The sequence below is a fragment of the Dendropsophus ebraccatus genome, chromosome 15 (genome assembly GCF_027789765.1).
Source record: "Dendropsophus ebraccatus isolate aDenEbr1 chromosome 15, aDenEbr1.pat, whole genome shotgun sequence".
In the NCBI taxonomy this organism is placed as follows: Eukaryota; Metazoa; Chordata; class Amphibia; order Anura; family Hylidae; genus Dendropsophus; species Dendropsophus ebraccatus.
Window position 1 is genome coordinate 75380823 of NC_091468.1, and position 26860 is coordinate 75407682.

General features: G+C 49.9%; 1 protein-coding gene across 2 annotated transcripts in view; it reads left to right on the forward strand.

The window, feature by feature from the left end:
* Positions 1-26860, forward strand: part of RNASET2 (ribonuclease T2) — a 113368-nt gene that overhangs the window by 33309 nt on the left and 53199 nt on the right. For both annotated transcript variants that reach the window (XM_069954381.1, XM_069954380.1), the window contains exons 2-5: positions 1514-1614; positions 5236-5296; positions 10474-10529; positions 26082-26139. In XM_069954381.1, the coding sequence (XP_069810482.1) occupies positions 1523-1614; positions 5236-5296; positions 10474-10529; positions 26082-26139 (267 nt within the window). In that variant the 5' untranslated portion in view covers positions 1514-1522. The remainder of the gene's footprint in view (positions 1-1513; positions 1615-5235; positions 5297-10473; positions 10530-26081; positions 26140-26860) is intronic.

Genomic DNA, 26860 nt, shown 5'->3' on the forward strand with positions numbered 1-26860 from the left:
ATAGGTCAGATTTTGAAAAATGAGCCTGGTCTTTTAGGTGCAAATAGGCTTGGTCTTGAAGGGGTTAAAGTCCCAGACTTGAGACAAAAACTCGCACGCTCCAAAACTCGCTCACAATAGCAATACAAAAGAACTTAGCTGCTAGAAGGGGGGTGTCCTACATAACCATGCCTTGCTTCTAAACAGGAGCTCCATAAAAAGGAATTACCTCCTGAAGTTCATGCATAATTTTGAACCTGGTGAGGAGGTGGAGTACACCCCTATTCAAGGGCTGTATGAATGGAGGGCTACTTTTCTCCAGGGTTTGTTTATCCATGAGAAAACTACAAGATCTATCAATATCACCAACACCAGATGCACCCCCCACGTACCTTCAACCTTGGTGGCCAATCTCCTCAGGAGAGAATGATAGGAATCGGCCTATGACACCACCGTATTATTGGTTCAACATACTCTTACCTTATTAAAGGGTTAAGTTCACCCAGGAGAGCTGTGGACAGCATGTACTGACACACAAAGTGGCAGGACAGGATTGATTTTCACAGCTACACAGCTTACACTACTGCCCTCACACTATCTTCTATCTGTCCCTGATACCTAATCAATCTTCTTTACCCTCCCTCTATAACCCTCTCTGACCCAGCCCCTATAACCTTGCCTCTGTAACCCTGCCTCACCCTTACTGTCTCTAGGTAGTGTAAATGTATGTGTTCTGATTGCCAGGGATTACAATGTGCCTTTGCTGTAATGTAATATACAATGTGAGGCCAGGATTTTGCAACGATCGTTACGAATCTCAGTTCGGGAAGTTTGGTTCTCCCCTCTCTAACCCTAGGCCCTTTGGGGTCTAACAGAATGCCTCCATATATTGTAGGCACTCTCTGTGCTCCCATATAGTAGTTAGGTCCCCATATATTTAGGTCCCTCTGTGCACACATATAGTAGTCAGTTACTCTCTCTGGGCATAAATATAGTAGTTAGACCACTCTGCAGGTAGGTGCCTTGTTGGGTGGTATTCTACATGTAGCTTATCCCCCCCCCCCCCCCCCCCATACGCCCCATAGGTAGTCACCCTGATAGGTAGCGACCTTTTGTAGCAAAGGTATAGTAAATATAAAGCTGATGTAAAAGTCATAGAGAAACTGCCCCCAGCACAAAACTGCCCCCAGCACAACGAACACAACCAAAATACACTAACGGGACAAGCTACACAAGTGCCGCACTGTGAGAACCTGACCGTGCTAGTGCAAAGTACAAGGGTGCAACAAAAACTCAATGAAGAAAAATGTAACTGTCCCCTATGAGGATGTAACCACTGGGCTAGGACCCCCGGACCCCTCCTGCCTATCGGCCCCACCCCCCGCCCCCGACACCCTGTGTATTGACCACCTTGTGAATAAATCCTGTAATACTTTTTCATTTTCTTTAATTTTTAAACAACTGAATTTAAATCACCGGTAAAGAGAAGTTCTGCTGCTTTTTCTTTATTGTTTTTGTGTCCTTTCTTTTTAAGGTTTTCGATATGGAGTTTGGATTGCGGCGCGCTCTGCTGTCTGCTCTGTCGCTTCTTTTGGTTACACAGATGTGCTGCACGAATCAAGTGCGGGATATAAGGTAAGCGGGAAGATCCTTCTCTGTACAATCCTTTACACCAACAGTACGTAACTCATCGTATAGCGGCAGCTGACTGTCCCGGATCACTATTACACTCGGAAATTCTTTGTCAATCCTTCAGATGGAAAAGAAGGCAAGTCTGCTGCTGATTAAGGACCATAGAAGCTTGTCCGCATATAAAGCCCCCCAACCCCCCTTCCCCCCCCCCCCCCGCTCCATCTGGTCTGATGTCACTGTGGGAGTGTGTGGTGATATCACAGTACACTGTGCATGGGCCGCTGTGGCCAATTCCTGAACATGTGATTGCTTGCAGCAGCCTGTGCGCAGTATACTTTGATATCACCATGCGCTCCCGCAGTCATGTCATGCTCCTCTTCTACTTCTGCCCACTCCTCTTCCGCACTCCTTCCTTGTCCCCGGTCGGTTCTGCCCGCTCCTCTTCCGCACTCCTTCCTTGTCCTGGGTCGGTTCTGCCCACTCCTCTTCCGCACTCCTTCCTTGTCCTGGGTCGGGCCATTGCACCGCCACCTCTGCCGCACTCCTCCCTTTCCCCGGTTGGTTCTGCCCGCTTCTCTGCCGCACTCCTCCCTTGTCCTGGGTCGGTTCTGCCCGCTCCTCTTCCTCTCTCCTTCCTTGTCTCCGGTTGGTTCTGCCCGCTTCTCTGCCGCACTCCTCCCTTGTCCTGGGTCGGTTCTGCCCACTCCTCTTCCTCTCTCCTTCCTTGTTTCCGGTCGGTTCTGCCCACTCCTCTTCCGCACTCCTTCCTTGTCTCCGGTCGGTTCTGCCCACTCCTCTTCCTCTCTCCTTCCTTGTCCTGGGTCGGTTCTGCCCGCTCCTCTTCCTCTCTCCTTCCTTGTCTCCGGTCGGTTCTGCTCACTCCTCTTCCGCACTCCTTCCTTGTCCTGGGTCGGTTCTGCCCACTCCTCTTCCTCTCTCCTTCCTTGTCCTGGGTCGGTTCTGCCCACTCCTCTTCCGCACTCCTTCCTTGTCCTGGGTCGGTTCTGCCCGCTCCTCTTCCGCACTCCTTCCTTGTCCTGGGTCGGTTCTGCCCGCTCCTCTTCCTCTCTCCTTCCTTGTCTCCGGTCGGTTCTGCCCGCTCCTCTTCCTCTCTCCTTCCTTGTCCTGGGTCGGTTCTGCCCGCTCCTCTTCCTCTCTCCTTCCTTGTCCTGGGTCGGTTCTGCCCGCTCCTCTTCCTCTCTCCTTCCTTGTCCTGGGTCGGTTCTGCCCGCTCCTCTTCCGCACTCCTTCCTTGTCCTGGGTCGGTTCTGCCCACTCCTCTTCCGCACTCCTTCCTTGTCCTGGGTCGGTTCTGCCCACTCCTCTTCCGCACTCCTTCCTTGTCCTGGGTCGGTTCTGCCCGCTCCTCTTCCGCACTCCTTCCTTGTCCTGGGTCGGTTCTGCCCACTCCTCTTCCGCACTCCTTCCTTGTCCTGGGTCGGGCCATTGCAGCGCCACCTCTGTCCACTGGGTTGTGCATGCAGCTGCTTGCTGGGAATTTATGTGCCAGTGCCACCTATTTCTGCCTGCACCTATTCTTGGGGGTCTTAGGGTTAATACATGAACACAATTTTAATAAACCAGTAAAACATTTACAAAACAATGGCGTTTGTTTTACTCTACATGAAGTTATTTGTATATGATGAAATTTACATTAATCATAAAACCAATTGGTATATCCTGGATAACATAGGATTTATGCGGAAATCTCTCTCTCTACTTGCGGCATTGCGGGGCCCTTGTGAGCGTCTGAGGTGGATCTACGTATGTGCCAAACTAGTGTTTATACCTTTTTAGATGTCTCTTGCGTTTTCTTTGCGTTATCCGTCTGTCATTTAACTCTATAGTCTGGTCTGTATTCTGTAGGGGATTGGTAAGAAGGAAACCGTTCTAGATGTTGCAATGTCTGTATTAATGGTAACTCTTTGTCAGCACAGGATGTTACGTGTTATACAGGTCTCTGTATTGCATAGAATGGTGGATAACCACCTCTCACCCGTCTTCTGGTAAATCGGTGTCGGTCTCTCTATACTGGCAGATAGTCTCCTGTTGCTGGGACCATATTGTAGCAGACGGTGCTCATTTCTCGAGGTTGTAGTAGTGGAGGGGCGTTCTCCCCTAACTCTTGACAGATGGAATCTTAGAGTTCCATGATGTGCTGGTTGTATTGGCTGGTGCGCTGGTCGCAGTTCTTCAGTGTGAATACAGGCACAGTGGATCAAATTCTCCTATCTTATGTACTTGATAGCAACTTTTTAGCGTTTCAGAATATCTCTGTATTCTTTCTTCAGTAAAAGTGTTGCTAATACTCCTTTCCGTTGCAATGGGAAGTTTCTTAGATGTGAGTTGTATTTCTCCCTGTTGGGGGCGCTTCTTCTCTGCGCCTACACTCCTGTATTGTCTTGGCTCTGCGCCTACACTCCTGTATTGTCTTGGCTCTGCGCCTACACTCCTGTATTGTCTTGGCTCTGCGCCTACACTCCTGTATTGTCTTGGCTCTGTGTCTACACTCCTGTATTGTCTTGGCTCTGTGTCTACACTCCTGTATTGTCTTGACATGCGGAGAGAGGCCGGTCTCATTCATGTGACGTGCGGAGAGAGGCCGGTCTCATTCACGTGACGTGCGGAGAGAGGCCGGTCTCATTCACGTGACGTGCGGAGAGAGGCCGGTCTCATTCATGTGACGTGCGGAGAGAGGACGGCCTCATTCATGTGACGTGCGGGGAGAGGCCGGTCTCCTTCATGTGACGTGCGGAGAGAGGCCGGTCTCCTTCATGTGACGTGCGGAGAGAGGCCGGTCTCCTTCATGTGACGTGCGGAGAGAGGCCGGTCTCCTTCATGTGACGTGCGGAGAGAGGCCGGTCTCCTTCATGTGACGTGCGGAGAGAGGCCGGTCTCCTTCATGTGACGTGCGGAGAGAGGCCGGTCTCATTCACGTGACGTGCGGAGAGAGGCCGGTCTCATTCACGTGACGTGCGGAGAGAGGCCGGTCTCATTCACGTGACGTGCGGAGAGAGGCCGGTCTCATTCATGTGACGTGCGGAGAGAGGCCGGTCTCCTTCATGTGACGTGCGGAGAGAGGACGGCCTCATTCATGTGACGTGCGGAGAGAGGACGGCCTCATTCATGTGACGTGCGGGGAGAGGCCGGTCTCCTTCATGTGACGTGCGGGGAGAGGCCGGTCTCCTTCATGTGACGTGCGGAGAGAGGCCGGTCTCCTTCATGTGACGTGCGGAGAGAGGCCGGTCTCCTTCATGTGACGTGCGGAGAGAGGCCTCCTTTATTCATAATATAATAATAATACTTTTTGGCTGGATTGGTCACCTTGGATTGTTCTTCGTGGCCTTTAGCATACACTACAAGGCCCAGCATGTCACAGAGGGGACTACAGGGCTCAGCATGATACAGCTCACTGCTGACTGACCGCCATCATATCATCCCTGACAGCTGAGGCTGCCGATCCCCGTCACATCATCCCTGGCAGCTGAGGCTGCCGATCCCTGCCATATAATCCCTGACAGCTGAGGCTAATGATGGTTTGCGGTTTTGTGACTCCTCTGATACTCCAGAATGGAAGGAATACTATATAGAATACTAAATATAATTCTCTCTTTTTATTTCTAGAAAACACGCAGACTGGAATAAACTAATTTTGGTTCATATGTGGCCGGTGACTGTCTGTGAGGTAATAATATTATATGTCTGTGAGGTGAGGTAATAATATTATATGTCTGTGAGGTGAGGTAATAATATTATATGTCTGTGAGGTGAGGTAATAATTAGTGATGAGCGAGTACTAAAATGACTCGAGCAGAGTATTTCCCGATACTAGAGTGCTCGTTTCGAGTAACGAACCCCATTGAAGTCAATGGGAGAGTCAAGCATTTTTTTGAGGGGACTCAAGTTCAGTAGAGAGAAGGTCGTGTGAAAACCTGTCAACATCAGAAATTGATGGAAACAACGGAAATGGACAGGAAACAGCAGGGGCAGCATGTATGGATGCCTCTGAGGCTGCCTAATCGCACCATTATGCCTAATTCTGTGCAACAGCCTGGTTAAAACAGAGGTAGGCATAGGGACCACCCAAAAATTCAGCCTGACACAGCATAGCGGTTAGGACAGAGTGAACAAGGTAGAAGCGGTAGCCAGTCAGCCTTCCAAAAATTAATACCAGACCTAGCATGGCAGTGAGCTCACAGAGAACCATTAAGAGTGAGTGAGGAAGAAAGTGAGCCTCCCAAAAATTAGGCCAAACACTGCATGGCATTAAGTACACAGAGAACTGCCGGGATCAGCAGTAGCCAACATGGAGGCCTGGCAGGAGCAACAGTAACCAACAGTGAGGCTCCCTAAAACTAGGCCAGACACTGCAGGGCCTTGAACACACAGAGAACCATTTCAAGTGAGTGAGGAAGCTAGTGAGCCTCCCAAAAATTAGGCCAGACAAAGAGAGCCATTACAAGTGAGTCCACCCAAAATTTGGAGTGAGTCCAGGGGCTGGGATATGTAGTGGTCATGAACCCGGGTGCTGACAGCTAACTGGCTAGGCCAGTTGTCAGTCAGCACTCACTATCAAGGGTACACTTGATGCCTCTCGACCGGGGGTGGTGAGGCCACGGCTACAAAAAAAAACAAAAAAAAAACAGCAGGCTGTTGGCGTGGCCGCCGTCAACCTGTCCCGGTCCTCCTCAGACGTAGTTTGACGTCAGAGCATGGCAGTAAGGACACAGAGAACCATTAGGAGTGAGGAAGCAATTGAGCCTCCCAATAATTAGGCCAGACCCTGCATGGCGGAAGAAGACCGTTGGCTGAGAATTGTAGGAAGAAGAGGAGGAGGAGAGGAGATACCAAGAATCTTCATGTTCAGCTGCTTTCCCCGGGTGGACAGTTGGATTCAGGTGAAATCCAGGCTTTGTTCATTTTTATAAACGTCAGCCTGTCAGCGCTGTCAGTGGACAGGTGGGCGCGCTTATCAGTGATGATGGCACCAGCTGCACTGAAGACCCGCTCTGACAACACGCTAGCGGCAGGACAGGCCAGCACCTCCAAGGCGTAAAGCGCCAACTGGGGCCACGTATCCAGCTTTGAAACCCAGTAGTTGTAGGTAGCAAAGTGATCGGGAAGGACGTTGGTATGGTCAGCAAGGTACTCCCTCACCATCTTCCTGAAGGCTTCCCAGCTTTGAAACCCAGTAGTTGTAGGTAGCAAAGTGATCGGGAAGGACGTTGGTATGGTCAGCAAGGTACTCCCTCACCATCTTCCTGAAGGCTTCCCCCCTACTCTGTCTAGACTGGGGACAGTTGACATAATTTTGCTGTGGTGCCATGAAACTGTCAAAGGCCTTGGAGAGTGTTCCCCTGCCCCTTGACAAGCTGCCTGCTCCACCCTTCCTCTCCCCCACTCTTTGGCCCACAGAACTACATCCTCTGGCCAGCTGTCAGTGACCATCAAAGGTACACCTGATGCCTCTCGACCGGGGGTGGTGAGGCCCTAACCACAGCTAGACAAAAAAAAAACTAAAATAAAACAGCTGGCTGGTTGGCGGGGGCGCGATCAGCGGGCCCCTGGCAACCAGTCCCGCTCCTCCGCAGACGTAGTTTGACGTCAGAGCATGGCGGTAAGGACACAGAGAACCATTAGGAGTGAGGAAGCAATTGAGCCTCCCAATAATTAGGCCAGACCCTGCATGGCGGAAGAAGACCGTTGGCTGAGAATTGTAGGAAGAAGAGGAGGAGGAGAGGAGATACCAAGAATCTTCATGTTCAGCTGCTTTCCCCGGGTGGACAGTTGGATTCAGGTGAAATCCAGGCTTTGCTCATTTTTATAAACGTCAGCCTGTCAGCGCTGTCAGTGGACAGGTGAGCGCGCTTATCAGTGATGATGGCACCAGCTGCACTGAAGACCCGCTCTGACAACACGCTAGCGGCAGGACAGGCCAGCACCTCCAAGGCGTAAAGCGCCAACTGGGGCCACGTATCCAGCTTTGAAACCCAGTAGTTGTAGGTAGCAAAGTGATCGGGAAGGACGTTGGTATGGTCAGCAAGGTACTCCCTCACCATCTTCCTGAAGGCTTCCCCCCTACTCTGTCTAGACTGGGGACAGTTGACATAATTTTGCTGTGGTGCCATGAAACTGTCAAAGGCCTTGGAGAGTGTTCCCCTGCCCCTTGACAAGCTGCCTGCTCCACCCTTCCTCTCCCCCGCTCTTTGGCCCACAGAACTACATCCTCTGGCGCTAGTGGTGTCAGATGGGAAGTACATTTTCAGCTTCTGTACCAGGGCCTGTTGATATTGATTCACTCTCATACTGTGTTCCTCGGCAGGTTGACAGTGGAAAAGTTTGGTTTCTACCAAGGGTCCAGGAGAGTGATCACCCAGTAATCTGTGTTGTCCAAAACCAGTAGTCAACATGGATGCCAGTTAAGGCCCAGCAGTAGTCTACATGGATGCCAGTTAAGGCCCAGCAACAAGGATGCAAGGGCAGGCACACCAGTAGTCAACATGGATGCCAGTTGACTTGCGGAAATGCGCACAGATGCGCAAGTCAGCCACATTGGGATAAGCTTTAAGGAACCGCAGCAACATTAGGTTGAACACGTGGGCCAGGCATGGTACATGTGTGAGGCTGCCGAGTTGCAGAGCCGCCACCAGGTTCCGCCCCTTGTCACACGCAACCAAGCTCACTGCTAATTACACACGAACCCGGGTGCTGACAGCTAACTGGCTAGGCCAGCTGTCAGTGACCATCAAAGGTACACCTGATGCCTCTCGACCGGGGGTGGTGAGGCCCTAACCACAGCTAGACAAAAAAAAAACTAAAATAAAACAGCTGGCTGGTTGGCGGGGGCGCGATCAGCGGGCCCCTGGCAACCAGTCCCGCTCCTCCGCAGACGTAGTGTGACGTCAGAGCATGGCAGTGAGGACACAGAGAACAATACAGTCTGCTTAAGAGGCCACGGAATTTGATCAAATACACTTTCAATCCTTTAAAGAGTCTCTAAAAGACGGCAAGCTACTAGTAAAAGGCCTGGTCAATCCTTCCTTCAAAACTGCTAAAACATTCAAGGAAGGTAGAAGGTGCTGTTCAGCAGTTTTAGCACCGTCTGTTGACACTTACCCATGGCAGTGCTGCTGCGCCTAAAACTAAAATAGCCAGATTATGGCTAGATTTAGCCTTACCTCCTCATGCAGTTGTGCGTGATCTCTTTGGAGGTAAGGATAAAGAACAACAATACAGTCTTTTTAAGAGGCCCCGAGCTAAAAAATGAAAGGACGGCAGAGAACCCCCGCAAGTTGACATCCACAGGTTATATGGTACAAAATGGACAACACAAGGATGCTAAATTAGGATCCACCATTATCACTGTCTGTTCCTTTGAACAGTGAAAATTGCACTTGAATTGAAGTCTATTTGATTTTAAAATTTAAATTGAAGGTTAGAAAATAAAAAAAAAAACATAAAGTGGCCATTACCGGCAAGGGCAGGCACACCAGTAGGCTACATGGGTGCCAGTTAAGGCCCAGCAACAAGGAGGCAAGGGCAAGCACACCAGTAGGCTACATGCGTGCCAGTTAAGGCCCAGCAGTAGCCAACAACCCCCAGCACCCTTTCGATTTTTAATTTGACTGCAGCAGTTGGGGTAACATTCACCACCTCTCCCCCCATCGCTGTTTTAATTTTGAATTTGACTTTGATCCTTGAGGATCTGGCAATTGTCTCATGCAAAGGGATCATCACTTGAGGGGTAGTGTACTACAAATCCCAGCAATACAGTGTAGTACCCACTAGTTTAGGGGGGGCTGTACGGTACAATCTGGTAGTGGCCGGAACTATACACACACGCTGGAATGCCCCCTTACAATGAGCAGTGAAGTTCTATGCAGGATGCACTACAAATCCCAGCTATACAGTGCAGTACACCAGCACCAGCAGCCCCAAAATCATATAATAGCACTGAGCACTTCTTAGTGGTGTGTATGCAGCACCTAATGTCCCCTTTCTGCCTGCAGCCGGTCACCACAGTGTGCTGGTGAAATCGCGGTAGCAGCACTGCATCTCCCAGCCAGCAGTCTGTAGTAATAGTATTAATAAAAGCTTTTAGCCCTGACAAGGTGTTTGTATTGCTGGTATATACCCTGCCCTGCCTACTAGAAGGCTATAGCCTACACTGACACTCTCCCTGACCAGCAGCAGCTCTCTCCCTGATCTCTCACAGCATACGCCTGAAGCCAGCATACGCCCAGTTTTATATGGCAGGGTCATCTGATCTGGCCAACCAATCGCTGCTATAGACATGTATGGGACCCACGTCATCGCAGGATGTACCAAAGAGTCTCCTGCATGTTAATTGGCTGCGAAATAGCGCCCAAACTTACAGGAAATGGATGGTGAGATTTTCTCGAGTATCGCGAGATGCTGGTCCGAGTAACGAGAACCATCGAGTACCCTAATACTCTAAGGAGTACCAAGCACGGACCAGCATGCTCGCTCATCTCTAGTAATATTATATGTCTGTGAGGTGATACTATTATATGTATGTGGAAGTCGGAGGGCTGATACGGCAGCCCCTGCCCTGTCTTAACCCTATAAAGTCCCTACAATACCCTACAATAGCCTCCAACGCATTTCAATACATAAGAATCCTCAAGGGAGATGCCAAGATATCAGGGTGAATATAACAATGGCCAATGGCACCAGCAGGTGGCACATGAGCGTGTGGCTATGTACTCTATAACTAAGCCCATATACATGGCCGTATACCAGTGTGTGGTTTATTACTATATACCTCCTGTCTGATAATGTGTCCTGTATATCACAGAGTTACACAGTACCCTAATATATATCTGTTCCCATTGTATACAGATGGCGGAGAAGCACTGTGAGCACCTTCCCAACTACTGGACGCTACACGGACTGTGGTAAAGCATCTAGTATATTATATAAGTATATTCTCCATATACAGTAATTCTGCTAAATATCTGACAGATTGCAGACAAAGTCCGAAGCTTCTCCCCCCAAAGCACCAGGCGGCAGCATTGCCCTCTGATCCGTTCCCCTGACTGCCCCCCCCCCCTCCCCCGACTAGTTCTCCTCTGTAATATGATATTATCCTCCTCCTCTGTAATATATTATCCTCCTCCTCTAATATATTATCCTCCTCTTCTGTAATATATTATCCTCCTCCTCTGTAATACGATATTATCCTCCTCTTCTGTAATATATTATCCTCCTCCTCTAATATATTATCCTCCTCTTCTGTAATATATTATCCTCCTCCTCTGTAATACTATATTATCCTCCTCCTCTGTAATACGATATTATCCTCCTCTTCTGTAATATATTATCCTCCTCCTCTATAATATATTATCCTCCTCTTCTGTAATATATTATCCTCCTCCTCTGTAATACGATATTATCCTCCTCTTCTGTAATATATTATCCTCCTCCTCTATAATATATTATCCTCCTCTTCTGTAATATATTATCCTCCTCCTCTGTAATACGATATTATCCTCCTCTTCTGTAATATATTATCCTCCTCCTCTAATATATTATCCTCCTCTTCTGTAATATATTATCCTCCTCCTCTGTAATACTATATTATCCTCCTCCTCTGTAATACGATATTATCCTCCTCTTCTGTAATATATTATCCTCCTCTTCTGTAATATATTATCCTCCTCCTCTAATATATTATCCTCCTCTTCTGTAATATATTATCCTCCTCCTCTGTAATACTATATTATCCTCCTCCTCTGTAATACGATATTATCCTCCTCTTCTGTAATATATTATCCTCCTCCTCTATAATATATTATCCTCCTCCTCTGTAATACGATATTATCCTCCTCTTCTGTAATATATTATCCTCCTCCTCTGTAATATATTATCCTCCTCCTCTGTAATATATTATCCTCCTCTTCTGTAATATATTATCCTCCTCTTCTGTAATATATTATCCTCCTCTTCTGTAATATATTATCCTCCTCTTCTGTAATATATTATCCTCCTCTTCTGTAATATATTATCCTCCTCCTCTGTAATCTATTATCCTCCTCCTCTGTAATATATTATCCTCCTCTTCTGTAATATATTATCCTCCTCTTCTGTAATATATTATCCTCCTCTTCTGTAATATATTATCCTCCTCCTCTGTAATATATTATCCTCCTCCTCTGTAATATAATATACTATTCTCCTCTTCTAATATCATCCTCCTCCTCTGTAATATATTATCCTCCTCTTCTGTAATATATTATCCTCCTCTTCTGTAATATATTATCCTCCTCTTCTGTAATATATTATCCTCCTCCTCTGTAATATATTATCCTCCTCTTCTGTAATATATTATCCTCCTCTTCTGTAATATATTATCCTCCTCTTCTGTAATATATTATCCTCCTCCTCTGTAATATATTATCCTCCTCCTCTGTAATATATTATCCTCCTCTTCCTCTGTAATATATTATCCTCCTCCTCCTCTGTAATATATTATCCTCCTCCTCCTCTGTAATATAATATTATCCTCCTCCTCTGTAATATATTATCCATGATAGTATCCATGTGGGTCATGCCTATACCTGAGATAGATATGGATATATATATTATATTACTAGAGAATGTACCCGGCGCTGCCCGGGTATAAAGTGTCAGTGTATTAATTAGATTTGTTCTAAGGTGCCCAGGAGGCCAATCTAAAGGTATTGTTTTATCTGAGTTAATCAGCGGAATTAGTGTATACCTGTAGTGCATAGTTGGAGGGGTTCTGTATACCTACAGTGTATAGTTTTTAGGGGTCTCGCATATCTGTAGTGCATAGTTGGGGGGTGGGGGGGCTGTATACCTATAGTGTATAGTTGGGGGAGTCCTGTATACCTGTAGTGTGTAGTTGGGGGGGGGGCTGTATACCTGTAGTGTATAGTTGGTGAAGGTCCTGTATACCTGCAGTATATAGTTGGTGCTGTATACCTGTAATGTATAGTTGGTGGAGGTCTTGTATACCTGTAGTGTATAGTTCAGGGGTCCTGTATACCTGTAGTGTATAGTTTAAGGGTCCTGTATATCTGTAGTGTATAGTTGGTAAAGGTGCTGTATACCTGTAGTGTAAAGTTTGGGGGGGTCCTGTATACCTGTAGTATAGAGTTTGTAAAGGTGCTGTATACCTGCATTATAGAGTTGGTGGAGGTCCTATATACCTGCAGTGTATAGTTTTGGGGTCCTGTATACCTGAAGTGTATAGTTTGGGGTCTTATATACCTGTAGTATATAGTTGGTGGAGTTCCTGTATACCTGTAGTGTATAGTTTGGGGTCCTGCATACCTGTAGTATATTGTTGGTGGAGGTCCCGTGCACCTGTAGTCTATAGTTTTGTGGTCCTATATACCTGTAGTGTCCTGTATACCTGCAGGGTCGTATTTAACTTTAGGCACCCATGGTCTGGTGCCTAGGGTAGCACCTTGCAGAGGGGCAGTACCCTCCCGTTTAGACTTTCAAGAAAATCTGGTGTCTTTTCGAGGGGGGGGGGGGGGTATGGTGGTATTGGTCAGGTCTGGTGTAGCGGTGTTATCCAGTCACAGTATGGCGGTATTGGTCAGGTCTGGTATAGCGGTGTTATCCAGTCACAGTATGGTGGTATTGAACAGGTCTGTTATGGCAGTGTTATCCAGGCACAGTGTGTCGGTATTGGTCAGGTCTGGTATGGCGGTGTTATCAAGTCACAGTATGGCGGTATTGGTCAGGTCTGGTATGGCAGTGTTATCCAGTCACAGTATGGCGGTATCAGGTCTGGTGTGGTGGTGTTATTTAGTCACAGTATGGTGGTTTTGGTCAGGTGTGGTATGACAGTGTTATCCAGTCACAGTATGGCGGTATTGGTCAGGCCTGGTGTGGCGGTGTTATCCAGTCACAGTATGGTGGTATTGGTCAGGCTTGGTGTGGTGGTGTTAAATGTGACGTCTGGAGCTATTACCTACCAATCTATCCTGATGCTAATTGGTGAGTGAGGATGGGGCGTCCTCAGGTTTAGTGCTTAGGGCAGCAGCAGCTGGTAATACGGCCCTGTATACATGTACTGTATAGATGGAGTAGGGGGCCCTGTATACATGTACTGTATAGATGGAGTAGGGGGTCCTGTATACATGTACTGTATAGATGGAGTAGGGGGTCCTCATACCTCCCAACTTTTGCAAAAAGGGACATGTGCGCTGCGGTCCCCATAGCCACGCCCCCATAGTGACCCTCCATAGCCACTCCCCTACAGTCACCACATGCTGCTGACTGAATAGTGCCCACATAGTATCCAATCCCCCTATATAGTGCCCCACATAGTATCCAATCCCCCTATATAGTGCCCCACATAGTATCCAATCCCCCTATATAGTGCCCACATAGTATCCAATCCCCCTATATAGTGCCCCACACAATAGCCAATCCCTTCGTATAGTGCCCCACATAGTATCCAATGCCCCCATATAGTGCCCCACATAGTAGCCAATCCCCCATATAGCGCCCCACATAGCATCCAATGCCCCCATATATGCCCCACATAGTAGCCAATCCCCCCATATAGTGCCACACATAGTATCCAATACCCCATAGAGTGCCCCACATAGTAGCCAATGCCCCTATATAGTGCCCCACATAGTAGCCAATGCCCCTATATAGTGCCCCACATAGTAGCCAATGCCCCCATATAGTGCCCCACATAGTAGCCAATGCCCCCATATAGTGCCCCACATAGTAGCCAATGCCCCCATATAGTGCCCCACATAGTAGCCAATGCCCCCATATAGTGCCCACATAGTAGCCAATGCCCCTATATAGTGCCCCACATAGTAGCCAATGCCCCCATATAGTGCCCCACATAGTAGCCAATGCCCACATATAGTGCCCACATAGTAGCCAATCCCCCATATAGTGCCCACATAGTAGCCAATCCCCCATATGTGCCCAACATAGTAGCCAATCCCCCCATATAGCGCCCCACATAGTAGCCAATCCCCCCATATAGCGCCCCACATAGTAGCCAATCCCCCCCATATAGCGCCCCACATAGTAGCCAATCCCCCCATATAGCGCCCCACATAGTAGCCAATCCCCCCATATAGCGCCCCACATAGTAGCCAATCCCCCCATATAGCGCCCCACATAGTAGCCAATCCCCCCATATAGCGCCCCACATAGTAGCCAATCCCCCCCATATAGCGCCCCACATAGTAGCCAATCCCCCCATATAGCGCCCCACATAGTAGCCAATCCCCCCATATAGCGCCCCACATAGTAGCCAATCCCCCCATATAGTGCCCCACATAGTAGCCAATCCCCCCATATAGCGCCCCACATAGTAGCCAATCCCCCCATATAGTGCCCCACATAGTAGCCAATCCCCCCATATAGTGCCCCACATAGTAGCCAATCCCCATATAGTTCCCCCCATAGTAGCCAATCCCCATATAGTGCCCCCTATAGTAGCCAATCACCCATATAGTGCCCCCCATAGTAGCCAATCCCCATATAGTGCCCCCCATAGTAGCCAATCCCCCCATATAGTGTCCCACATAGTAGCCAATTCCCCCATATAGTGCCCCACATAGTAGCCAATGCCCCATATAGTGCCCCACATAGTAGCCAATGCCCCATATAGTGCCCACATAGTAGCCAATCCCCCATATATGCCCACATAGTAGCCAATGCCCCATATAGTTCCCCACATAGTAGCCAATCCCCATATAGTTCCCCCCATAGTAGCCAATCCCCCATATAGTGCCCCACATAGTAGCCAATCCCCATATAGTTCCCCCCATAGTAGCCAATCCCCCATATAGTGCCCCACATAGTAGCCAATCCCCCCATATAGTGCCCCACATAGTCTTCTCTCCCGGCAGAGCGCGCACTCCTGTCATCCTCCGGGGCGGGCAGCGGGGTATACAGACACTGACTGTGCCGGAAGTGATTCATGATGGAGGCTGCAGGTCACTTCCGGCACAGTCAGTGTCTGTATACCCCGCTGCCCGCCCTGGAGGATGACAGGAGTGCGCGCTCTGCCGGGAGAGGAGCTGCTGGGACCGGCGGACAGGTGAGTTACTGGTTTATTGTTTTTCTGGTGGGGCCACAAATAATGCGGGACACTGGGGGCCATTCCGGGACCGCGGGACAGCACCCCGAAAACGGGACTGTCCCGCGGAATCCGGGACGGTTGGGAGCTATGGGTCCTGTATACATGTACTGTATAGATGGAGTAGGGGGTCCTGTATACATGTACTGTATAGATGGAGTAGGGGGTCCTGTATACATATACTGTATAGATGGAGTAGGGGGTCCTGTATATACATGTACTGTATAGATGGAGTAGGGGGTCCTGTATACATGTACTGTATAGATGGAGTAGGGGGTCCTGTATACATGTACTGTGTAGATGGAGTAGGGGGTCCTGTATACATGTACTGTATAGATGGAGTAGGGGGTCCTACACAGACAGACATATATATATATATATATATATATATATATATATATATATATATATATATATATATATTACACACTGATGCCATACCATGCAGTCAGCAGAGCTCATTATTGCAGCTTGTATCCATGTGGGTCATGCCTATACCTGATAGATAGATAGATAGATAGATACACACTGATAGTACTTGTATCCATGTGGGTCATGCCTGTGCCTGATATAGATATATATATATATATATATATATATATATATATATATATATATATATATATATACCTCATACTGGAGAATCAGCCAATTTCAGCTAAAGGAATAGCAGAGATCATGGAGATTTCTTGTGAATGTGTTTGTGTCATTATCCATAAACATTGGAACATAAAGAAGTGATGTGAAAGTGGGTCCCCGAATGTCTGACGACTGATCAGAGAAGCATGTGACTGACGACTGATCAGAGAAGCATGTGACTGACGACTGATGAGAGAAGCATGTGACTGACGACTGATCAGAGAAGCATGTGACTGACGACTGATGAGAGAAGCATGTGACTGACGACTGATCAGAGAAGCATGTGACTGACGACTGATCAGAGAAGCATGTGACTGACGACTGATGAGAGAAGCATGTGACTGACGACTGATGAGAGAAGCATGTGACTGACGACTGATCAGAGAAGCATGTGACTGACGACTGATGAGAGAAGCATGTGACTGACGACTGATCAGAGAAGCATGTGACTGACGACTGATCAGAGAAGCATGTGACTGACGACTGATCAGAGAAGCATGTGACTGACGACTGATGAGAGAAGCATGTGACTGACGACTGATCAGAGAAGCATGTGACTGACGACTGATCAGAGAAGCATGTGACTGACGACTGATGAGAGAAGCATGTGACTGACGACTGATCAGAGAAGCATGTGACTGACGACTGATCAGAGAAGCATGTGACTGACGACTGATGAGAGAAGCATGTGACTGACGACTGATGAGAGAAGCATGTGACTGACGACTGATCAGAGAAGCATGTGACTGACGACTGATGAGAGAAGCATGTGACTGACGACTGATCAGAGAAGCATGTGACTGACGACTGATCAGAGAAGCATGTGACTGACGACTGATCAGAGAAGCATGTGACTGACGACTGATGAGAGAAGCATGTGACTGACGACTGATGAGAGAAGCATGTGACTGACGACTGATCAGAGAAGCATGTGACTGACGACATCCATTTGTCAGCGTTTCCTGGAGCGACTGGTCACTATGGATGAGACCTGGATTTATTTGTATGAGGATCTTAGCAAACTGATCAAACTGAGTGTCTCATGTCACCAATGTTATAGTGTCCCCCCCCCATATCACCAGGTTAGTGTCCCCCCCCCCCATGTCACAAGGTTACAGAGTGTCCCCCCCCCTATGTCACCAGGTTACAGAGTGTCCCCCCCTATGTCACCAGGTTACAGAGTGTCCCCCCCCCCCCAATGTCACCAGGTTACAGTGTCCCCCCCCATGTCACCAGGTTACAGAGTGTCCCCCCCCCCATGTCACCAGGTTACAGTGTCCCCCCCCCCCCATGTCACCAGGTTACAGAGTGTCCCCCCCCCCATGTCACCAGGTTACAGTGTCCCCCCCCATGTCACCAGGTTACAGAGTGTCCCCCCCCCCATGTCACCAGGTTACAGTGTCCCCCCCCCCCCCATGTCACCAGGTTACAGTGTCCCCCCCCCCCATGTCACAGGTTACAGTGTCCCCCCCCCATGTCACCAGGTTACAGAGTGTCCCCCCCCCATGTCACCAGGTTACAGTGTCCCCCCCCCATGTCACCAGGTTACAGAGTGTCCCCCCCCAATGTCACCAGGTTACAGTGTTTCCCCCTCCAATGTCACCAGGTTACAGTGTTTCCCCCTCCAATGTCACCAGGTTACAGTGTTTCCCCCTCCAATGTCACCAGGTTACAGTGTCCCCCCCCATGTCACCAGGTTACAGAGTGTCCCCCCCCCATGTCACCAGGTTACAGAGTGTCCCCCCCCCAATGTCACCAGGTTAGTGTCCCCCCCCCCCCCCCATGTCACCAGGTTACAGTGTCCCCCCCCCCCCCATATCACCAGGTTACAGAGTGTCCCCCCCCCATGTCACCAGGTTAGTGTCCCCCCCATGTCACCAGGTTAGTGTCCCCCCCCCCATGTCACCAGGTTAGTGTCCCCCCCCATATCACCAGGTTAGTGTCCCCCCCCATGTCACCAATGTTAGTGTCCCCCCCATGTCACCAGGTTACAGAGTGTCCCCCCCCCATGTCACCAGGTTACAGAGTGTCCCCCCCATGTCACCAATGTTATAGTGTCCCCCCCATGTCACCAATGTTAGTGTCCCCCCCCCATGTCACCAATGTTATAGTGTCCCCCCCCCCATGTCACCAATGTTATAGTGTCCCCCCCCCATGTCACCAATGTTATAGTGTCCCCCCCCATGTCACCAATGTTATAGTGTCCCCCCCCCATGTCACCAATGTTATAGTGTCCCCCCCCATGTCACCAATGTTATAGTGTCCCCCCCCATGTCACCAATGTTAGTGTCCCCCCCCCATGTCACCAATGTTATAGTGTCCCCCCCCATGTCACCAATGTTAGTGTCCCCCCCCATGTCACCAATGTTAGTGTCCCCCCCCATGTCACCAATGTTAGTGTCCCCCCCCATGTCACCAATGTTATAGTGTCCCCCCCCATGTCACCAATGTTAGTGTCCCCCCCCATGTCACCAATGTTATAGTGTGTCCCCCATGTCACCAATGTTAGTGCCCCCCCCCCCATGTCACCAATGTTATAGTGTCCCCCCCCATGTCACCAATGTTAGTGCCCCCCCCATGTCACCAATGTTATAGTGTCCCCCCCCCATGTCACCAATGTTATAGTGTCCCCCCCCATGTCACCAATGTTATAGTGTCCCCCCCATGTCACCAATGTTATAGTGTCCCCCCCCCATGTCACCAATGTTAGTGTCCCCCCCCCCCATGTCACCAATGTTATAGTGCCCCCCCCCCATGTCACCAATGTTATAGTGGCCCCCCCCCTGTCACCAATGTTAGTGTCCCCCCCCATGTCACCAATGTTATAGTGTCCCCCCCCATGTCACCAATGTTATAGTGTCCCCCCCATGTCACCAATGTTAGTGTCCCCCCCCCCCCATGTCACCAATGTTATAGTGTCCCCCCCCCCATGTCACCAATGTTATAGTGTCCCCCCCCCATGTCACCAATGTTTGTGTCCCCCCCCCCCCCCATGTCACCAATGTTATAGTGTCCCCCCCCCATGTCACCAATGTTATAGTGTCCCCCCCATATCACCAATGTTAGTGTCCCCCCCCCATATCACCAATGTTAGTGTCCCCCCCCCATATCACCAATGTTAGTGTCCCCCCCCCATGTCACCAATGTTATAGTGTCCCCCCCCATGTCACCAATGTTATAGTGTCCCCCCCCATGTCACCAATGTTATAGTGTCCCCCCCATGTCACCAATGTTATAGTGTCCCCCCCATGTCACCAATGTTATAGTGTCCCCCCCCATGTCACCAATGTTATAGTGTCCCCCCCATGTCACCAATGTTATAGTGTCCCCCCCATGTCACCAATGTTATAGTGTCCCCCCCTATGTCACCAATGTTATAGTGTCCCCCCCATGTCACCAATGTTATAGTGTCCCCCCCATGTCACCAATGTTATAGTGTCCCCCCCATGTCACCAATGTTAGTGTCCCCCCCATGTCACCAATGTTAGTGTCCCCCCCCATGTCACCAATGTTAGTGTCCCCCCCCATGTCACCAATGTTATAGTGTCCCCCCCATGTCACCAATGTTATAGTGTCGTCCCCCCCATGTCACCAATGTTATAGTGCCGTCCCCCCCATGTCACCAATGTTATAGTGTCCCCCCCATGTCACCAATGTTATAGTGTCCCCCCCATGTCACCAATGTTATAGTGTCCCCCCCCATGTCACCAATGTTATAGTGTCCCCCCCATGTCACCAATGTTATAGTGTCCCCCCCCCATGTCACCAATGTTATAGTGTCCCCCCCCCCCATGTCACCAATGTTAGTGTCCCCCCCATGTCATCAATGTTAGCTTCCCCCCCCCCCCCCATGTCACCAATGTTAGTGTCCCCCCCCCTGTCACCAATGTTAGTGTCCCCCCCCCATGTCACCAATGTTATAGTGTCCCCCCCATGTCACCAATGTTATAGTGTCGTCCCCCCCATGTCACCAATGTTAGTGTCCCCCCCATGTCACCAATGTTATAGTGTCCCCCCCATGTCACCAATGTTATAGTGCCGTCCCCCCCCATGTCACCAATGTTATAGTGTCCCCCCCATGTCACCAATGTTATAGTGTCCCCCCCCTGTCACCAATGTTATAGTGTCCCCCCCATGTCACCAATGTTATAGTGTCCCCCCCCCCATGTCACCAATGTTATAGTGTCCCCCCCCCATGTCACCAATGTTATAGTGTCCCCCCCATGTCACCAATGTTATAGTGTCGTCCCCCCCATGTCACCAATGTTATAGTGTCGTCCCCCCCATGTCACCAATGTTATAGTGTCGTCCCCCCCATGTCACCAATGTTATAGTGTCGTCCCCCCCATGTCACCAATGTTATAGTGTCCCCCCCATGTCACCAATGTTATAGTGTCCCCCCCCCCATGTCACCAATGTTATAGTGTCGTCCCCCCCATGTCACCAATGTTATAGTGTCCCCCCCATGTCACCAATGTTATAGTGTCCCCCCCCCATGTCACCAATGTTATAGTGTCCCCCCCCATGTCACCAATGTTATAGTGTCCCCCCCCATGTCACCAATGTTATAGTGTCCCCCCCCCCCCCATGTCACCAATGTTATAGTGTCCCCCCCCCCCATGTCACCAATGTTATAGTGTCCCCCCCCCCCCATGTCACCAATGTTATAGTGTCCCCCCCCCCCCCCATGTCACCAATGTTACGCTGTCCCCAGAGACATGGGACACTCTGTTTGATCATATAGTTTGCTAAGATCCTCACTTTTTAATGCAGAGCAGGTGTTTACGGTGTGTACGCTGGGAGGAGTATATACAGTGGGCCCATGCACCTGTGGGTTGCTGTTGCACCTTCTGTTTTTTGTCTGTACTTAAGCCACAAGCAGCGTGCAACCGGCAGTGTGAAAAGAGTCATAGATGTGCTGCCAATTTTTTCCTTTTTTTCTCTCTCTCTTCTCCTGAACTTTGCACTTGAGATCTTCCCCAGAGTGGATCATTATATCATTATACTGAGGTCAGGAGACTGAGATGGCCGCTCCAGAACCTTCACTTTGTTCTGCTGTAGCCAATGACAGGTTGATCATGAGCCAAAAACATCCAAATGACCCCGATCAAAAGTTCCCCTACCCTGGTGATGCGACCTGATAACACGCACAGAAGTTGACACAAATTGACAAACATTTCAGCCACAACTGCCAGGAAAATTGTTCAGGATGCAAAGAAAAAACACCGGAAATAACATCAGCTGCAATCCAGGACTCGGTGAAATCTAGCGGCGCGGCTGTGTAACCCTTTCCTGCCCAATGCTACAGCACTATTATCTGCTACATCTGGCCTATAATGTCTGTAACCGGTCGCTTTTGATAATAGTGGCAGAAGGCTATAACCACACAGAATTATAGAAAAATAAGAGATTTATTACAGAAAACAATACTTAGCTGTAGTTACAGATGGTACAGATGCAGAGTTGTTTTATCCACAATGAGATGGGGAGCCCCTCTGTATACTATGGACTAATATACACCCATTTCCCTCGATGACCTCCAGGGTGCTGGGCACCTTCCATCCATGGTCCCAGCTGGGACTGACTAGAAGCTACATACCCCCGACCTGTATAGTAAGTTTGGGTGGGGGGTGATGGGCTTCTATGTCTGTGTAGACCACTGATCACCATGGATGGAAGTTATCTGATGTCTCCCCGGCCTTGTACATATTTACCAAGCACAATGGGGACCCAGTCTCACAACTACAACTACAAGGTTCTGTCAGCCATAGAACAATAGCAACAAACAACTGTATCCTCCAATGTCTACACTATTGTGCAGGTATATGGCCGGACAGCTGACATAGGTGTGACAGTATACACACACACACACACACACACAACTACAATGACTTCTACACACAGCCATACTAATCTATCTATATACACATGTACACAAGACATTAAAATAATACATTCCTTCTCTTTACATCAATAAGACACTTTAATATTCTGAAATGACCCCATCCGGTTACAGGCTGCTTCAGGACGCACAATAAGGAGGCACTTGGTCTGCATGGTGGAGAAGAAGCCATTACTGCACAAATCCCACAAAGTATCTCACCTCCCATACGCCACAGAGACAAGGTTATCTGGAGTGATGAGACCAAAATCACAACCATAAATGTTACATTTGGAGAGGTGTCAGCAAGGCCTATGATGACAAGAACACCGGTCCTACTGTAAAGCATGGGGGGGCGCTGATGTTTTGGGGTGTCTGAGCTACAAAGGCACGGGAATCTTTGTCAGAAATGAAGGAAAGATGAATGGAGCCAAATACTCATTGAATACTTTGTTGCAGGCAGCAGATCGCTCTCCGCGGCGTCTCCACACTCTGTCCCGTCTGTCACATGTGCTCAGTGTGAACCTGCTCTCATCTGTGAGGAGCACAGGGGGCGCCAGTGGTGAATTTGACAATCCTGGTGATCTCTGGGAAATGCCGAGCGTCCTGCAGGGTGTTGGGCTGGGAGCTCATCCCCCATCTGTGGATGTCGGGCCTGCATACCGTCCTCATGGAGGCAGTCTCTAACTGTTAGTACAGACACATGCAGATTTGTGACTGCTGGAGGACATTGTGCAGGGCTCTGGCAGTGCTCCTCCTGGTCCTCCTTACACAGAGGCGGAGGAAGCGGTCCTGCTGCTGGGTTGTTGCCTCCTCCGGCCTCCTCCACGTCTCTCCTCCAGACTGGTGTACTGGCCTGTCTCCTGGTAGCCTCCAGCCTCTGGACACTACGGCCTCCTCCATGTCTCCTGGTAGCCTCCAGCCTCGGGACACTACGGCCTCCTCCACGTCTCCTGGTAGCCTCCAGTCTCTGGACACTACGGCCTCCTCCACGTCTCCTGGTAGCCTCCAGCCTATGGACACTACGCTGACAGACGCAGCAAACCTTCTTGCCATAGCTCGCATTGATGTGCCATCCTGGATAAGCTGCACTACCTGAGCCACCTGTGTGGGTTGTAGAGTCTGTCTCCTGCTACTACAGGTGTGAAAGCACCAGCCAAAGTGACCAAAGCATCAGCCAGAAAGCCTAGGTAGTGAGAAGTGGTGTGTGCTCCCCACCTGCAGGACCCTCCGTTATTGAGGGGGTGTCGCTGATTGCAGGTGTCAGTGATTGTCAGTCAGTGCTGCTTCCTGAGTGGACGGTCTGATGTCACAGAAGTTTCATTTCCTTGGATTTATATTGTGTTGTTTATGTGTCCCTATATGTTTGTGAGCAGTGTATATAGTGATAGTGCTGCCAAATCGTACAGTCAGTCAGTCAGTTAGTCAGTAACAGAGCTCATTATTGCAGCTGGATCCAGAATTCCTCTCAGGAGAACCTGGGATTTATAGTGACCTGTCCGGCGCTCACAGGGTTTCTGCTGTGTTTGTGGCTTTTATCCGGTATATTGAGGTGCAGGTGGGATTTCCTGTGGTCGATTACTAATCGTGATTCACGGGTTGGAAAAAGGCAAAAAAAAAATCACAACATGAAATAAAACATAAAGGGCCCAAACATCTCTCTAACCTATAGTACAAAGCAACATAACCCGCCATTAAAGGGGCACTCCGGGCAAATTACATAATTTAACACTGCACTTACAAAGTAAAGTTATATAACATTGCCATTTACCCTCATTAGGACAGCTGTGATGTTACCTGTTTTTCAAAGAATCAAAGTCCCACAGGAAGTTCTGTAGTTCAGGAAGAAGGAAACACATCGCGTCTCAATGCTGTTCCACAGGTGCCATATTGAGACGTGATGTATTTCCTCTCTGTCACAGGGAACCCCGCCCCTCAACACATCCTCTGCCCGCCCTACTCCTCTGCCCGCCCTACCGCCCTACTCCTCCTCTGCCCGCCCCACTCCTCCTCTGCCCGCCCCTCAACAATCCTCTGCCCGCCCCTCAACACATCCTCTGCCCGCCCCTCAACACATCCTCTGCCCGCCCCACTCCTCCTCTGCCCGCCCTACTCCTCCTCTGCCCGCCCCTCAACACATCCTCTGCCCGCCCCTCAACACATCCTCTGCCCGCCCTACTCCTCTGCCCGCCCTACTCCTCCTCTGCCCGCCCCACTCCTCCTCTGCCCGCCCCTCAACACATCCTCTGCCCGCCCCACTCCTCCTCTGCCCGCCCCACTCCTCCTCTGCCTGCCCCACTCCTCCTCTGCCCGCCCTACTCCTCCTCTGCCCACCCCTCAACACATCCTCTGCCCGCCCCACTCCTCCTCTGCCCGCCCCTCAACACATCCTCTGCCCGCCCCTCAACACATCCTCTGCCCGCCCCACTCCTCCTCTGCCCGCCCCTCAACACATCCTCTGCCCGCCCCTCAACACATCCTCTGCCCGCCCCACTCCTCCTCTGCCCGCCCCTCAACACATCCTCTGCCCGCCCCTCAACACATCCTCTGCCCGCCCTACTCCTCCTCTGCCCGCCCCTCAACACATCCTCTGCACGCCCCTCAACACATCCTCTGCCCTCCCCTCAACACATCCTCTGCCCTCCCCTCAACACATCCTCTGCACGCCCCTCAACACATCCTCTGCCCGCCCCTCAACACATCCTCTGCCCGCCCCTCAACACATCCTCTGCCCGCCCCTCAACACATCCTCTGCCCGCCCCTCAACACATCCTCTGCCCGCCCCTCAACACATCCTCTGCACGCCCCTCAACACATCCTCTGCACGCCCCGCTCCTCCTCTGCTTCATAAGCACAATCACCATCATCAAGTATCAGCATGGCATGATGGTGGGGGTTGTATGTGTGTAAGCTGGAGTTGCAGAGCTTCCAGAACTACTACCACCATCATTGTCTCTTGGACAAGATGCTGGTAGTAATTTTTCAAGCAGTGCAACTCCAGGTTGCACAACCACAACCCTCAGCATCATGCCATAATAAAAGTAGACAATGGTGGCTGCAGTTTTTATTCACTGGACACCCAATAAGGGGGCGGGGTTGTCAGTATTTACCATTACTGCTTGTGTAGGGGACTAAGCTGTGCAGTGGGAGGGGAATAGATGGAGGAGGCGGGGAATAGATGGAGGGAGGCGGGGAATAGAGGAGCTAGGGATGGGGGCGGGGTTGTGGCCATGTTTGTGGGTGGGAGGAGGAGGTGGGAGGTTTACAGAGGCAGGCCAGGGGAGCAAGGCATTGTGGGGACTGTAGGAATATGCAGCACACAGACACTGGTCCAAACAGGAAGCTGGAGATGTAATCAGCAGCAACAGAGACCAGTGCAGGGGGCAGCGAGAGCAGCCAGAGGGGGAAGAAATGTGACAGAGAGGAGGCCAGTAACCACCCCCCAGTGTGGGCGGAGTTTAGATTTTACAGGGGGTGCCTGGAGTACTCCTTTAATGAGGATAGGAGTCTGTATATACCTCCAGGATATAGGGGTCTGTATATACCTCCAGGATATAGGGGTCTGTATATACCTCCAGGATATAGGGGTCTGTATATACCTCCAGGATATAGGGGTCTGTATATACCTCCAGGATATAGGGGTCTGTATATACCTCCAGGATATAGGGGTCTGTATATACCGCCAGGATATAGGGGTCTGTATATACCGCCAGGATATAGGGGTCTGTATATACCTCCAGGATATAGGGGTCTGTATATACCTCCAGGATATAGGGGTCTGTATATACCATATCTGTGTCATTCCTAAGCAGTGATATGGCTACTTTTATTTTTTAGGCCTGATAAAGTAGACATGTGCAATGGTTCGTGGCCCCTGGACTTATCTAATATACAGGTAAGCTGCATTATATCCCTGTTATATCCCAATGTTACCAGCCAGGAAGGTGTAATCTGCAGATGATGACTGATAGGAGGGCCGGCCCATTACACGGGCCGATTCAGAGGAGCAGTGCTCGCTGTCAGGTCAGTGCTCGCTGTCAGGTCAGTGCTCGCTGTCAGGTCAGTGCACGCTGTCAGGTCAGTGCACGCTGTCAGGTCAGTGCACGCTGTCAGGTCAGTGCACGCTGTCAGGTCAGTGCACGCTGTCAGGTCAGTGCTCGCTGTCAGGTCAGTGCACGCTGTCAGGTCAGTGCACGCTGTCAGGTCAGTGCACGCTGTCAGGTCAGTGCACGCTGTCAGGTCAGTGCTCGCTGTCAGGTCAGTGCTCGCTGTCAGGTCAGTGCTCGCTGTCAGGTCAGTGCTCGCTGTCAGGTCAGTGCTCGCTGTGAGCGGGGAACAAGGAACAAGCGAGTGTTGAACTGAGAGCGAGGGGGGGAGCTGCGGGGGGGCTTCCCGGGTGATCAATAGATTGTCCGGGCAGCCGATAGAAGATGGCGTCGGTCTACTGCCTATTACACGGAGCCTCCGCAGCATATCACTGCTCTCCTCATCGTCATGCATGTTGGCTGATCGTTGTCTTCTATTACATTAAGCGATTATTGGCCGTAACGGATGATATTGGACGAATATGGCCGATAATTGCTTTGTGTGATAGGGCCTTAAGTCTATATAACAGT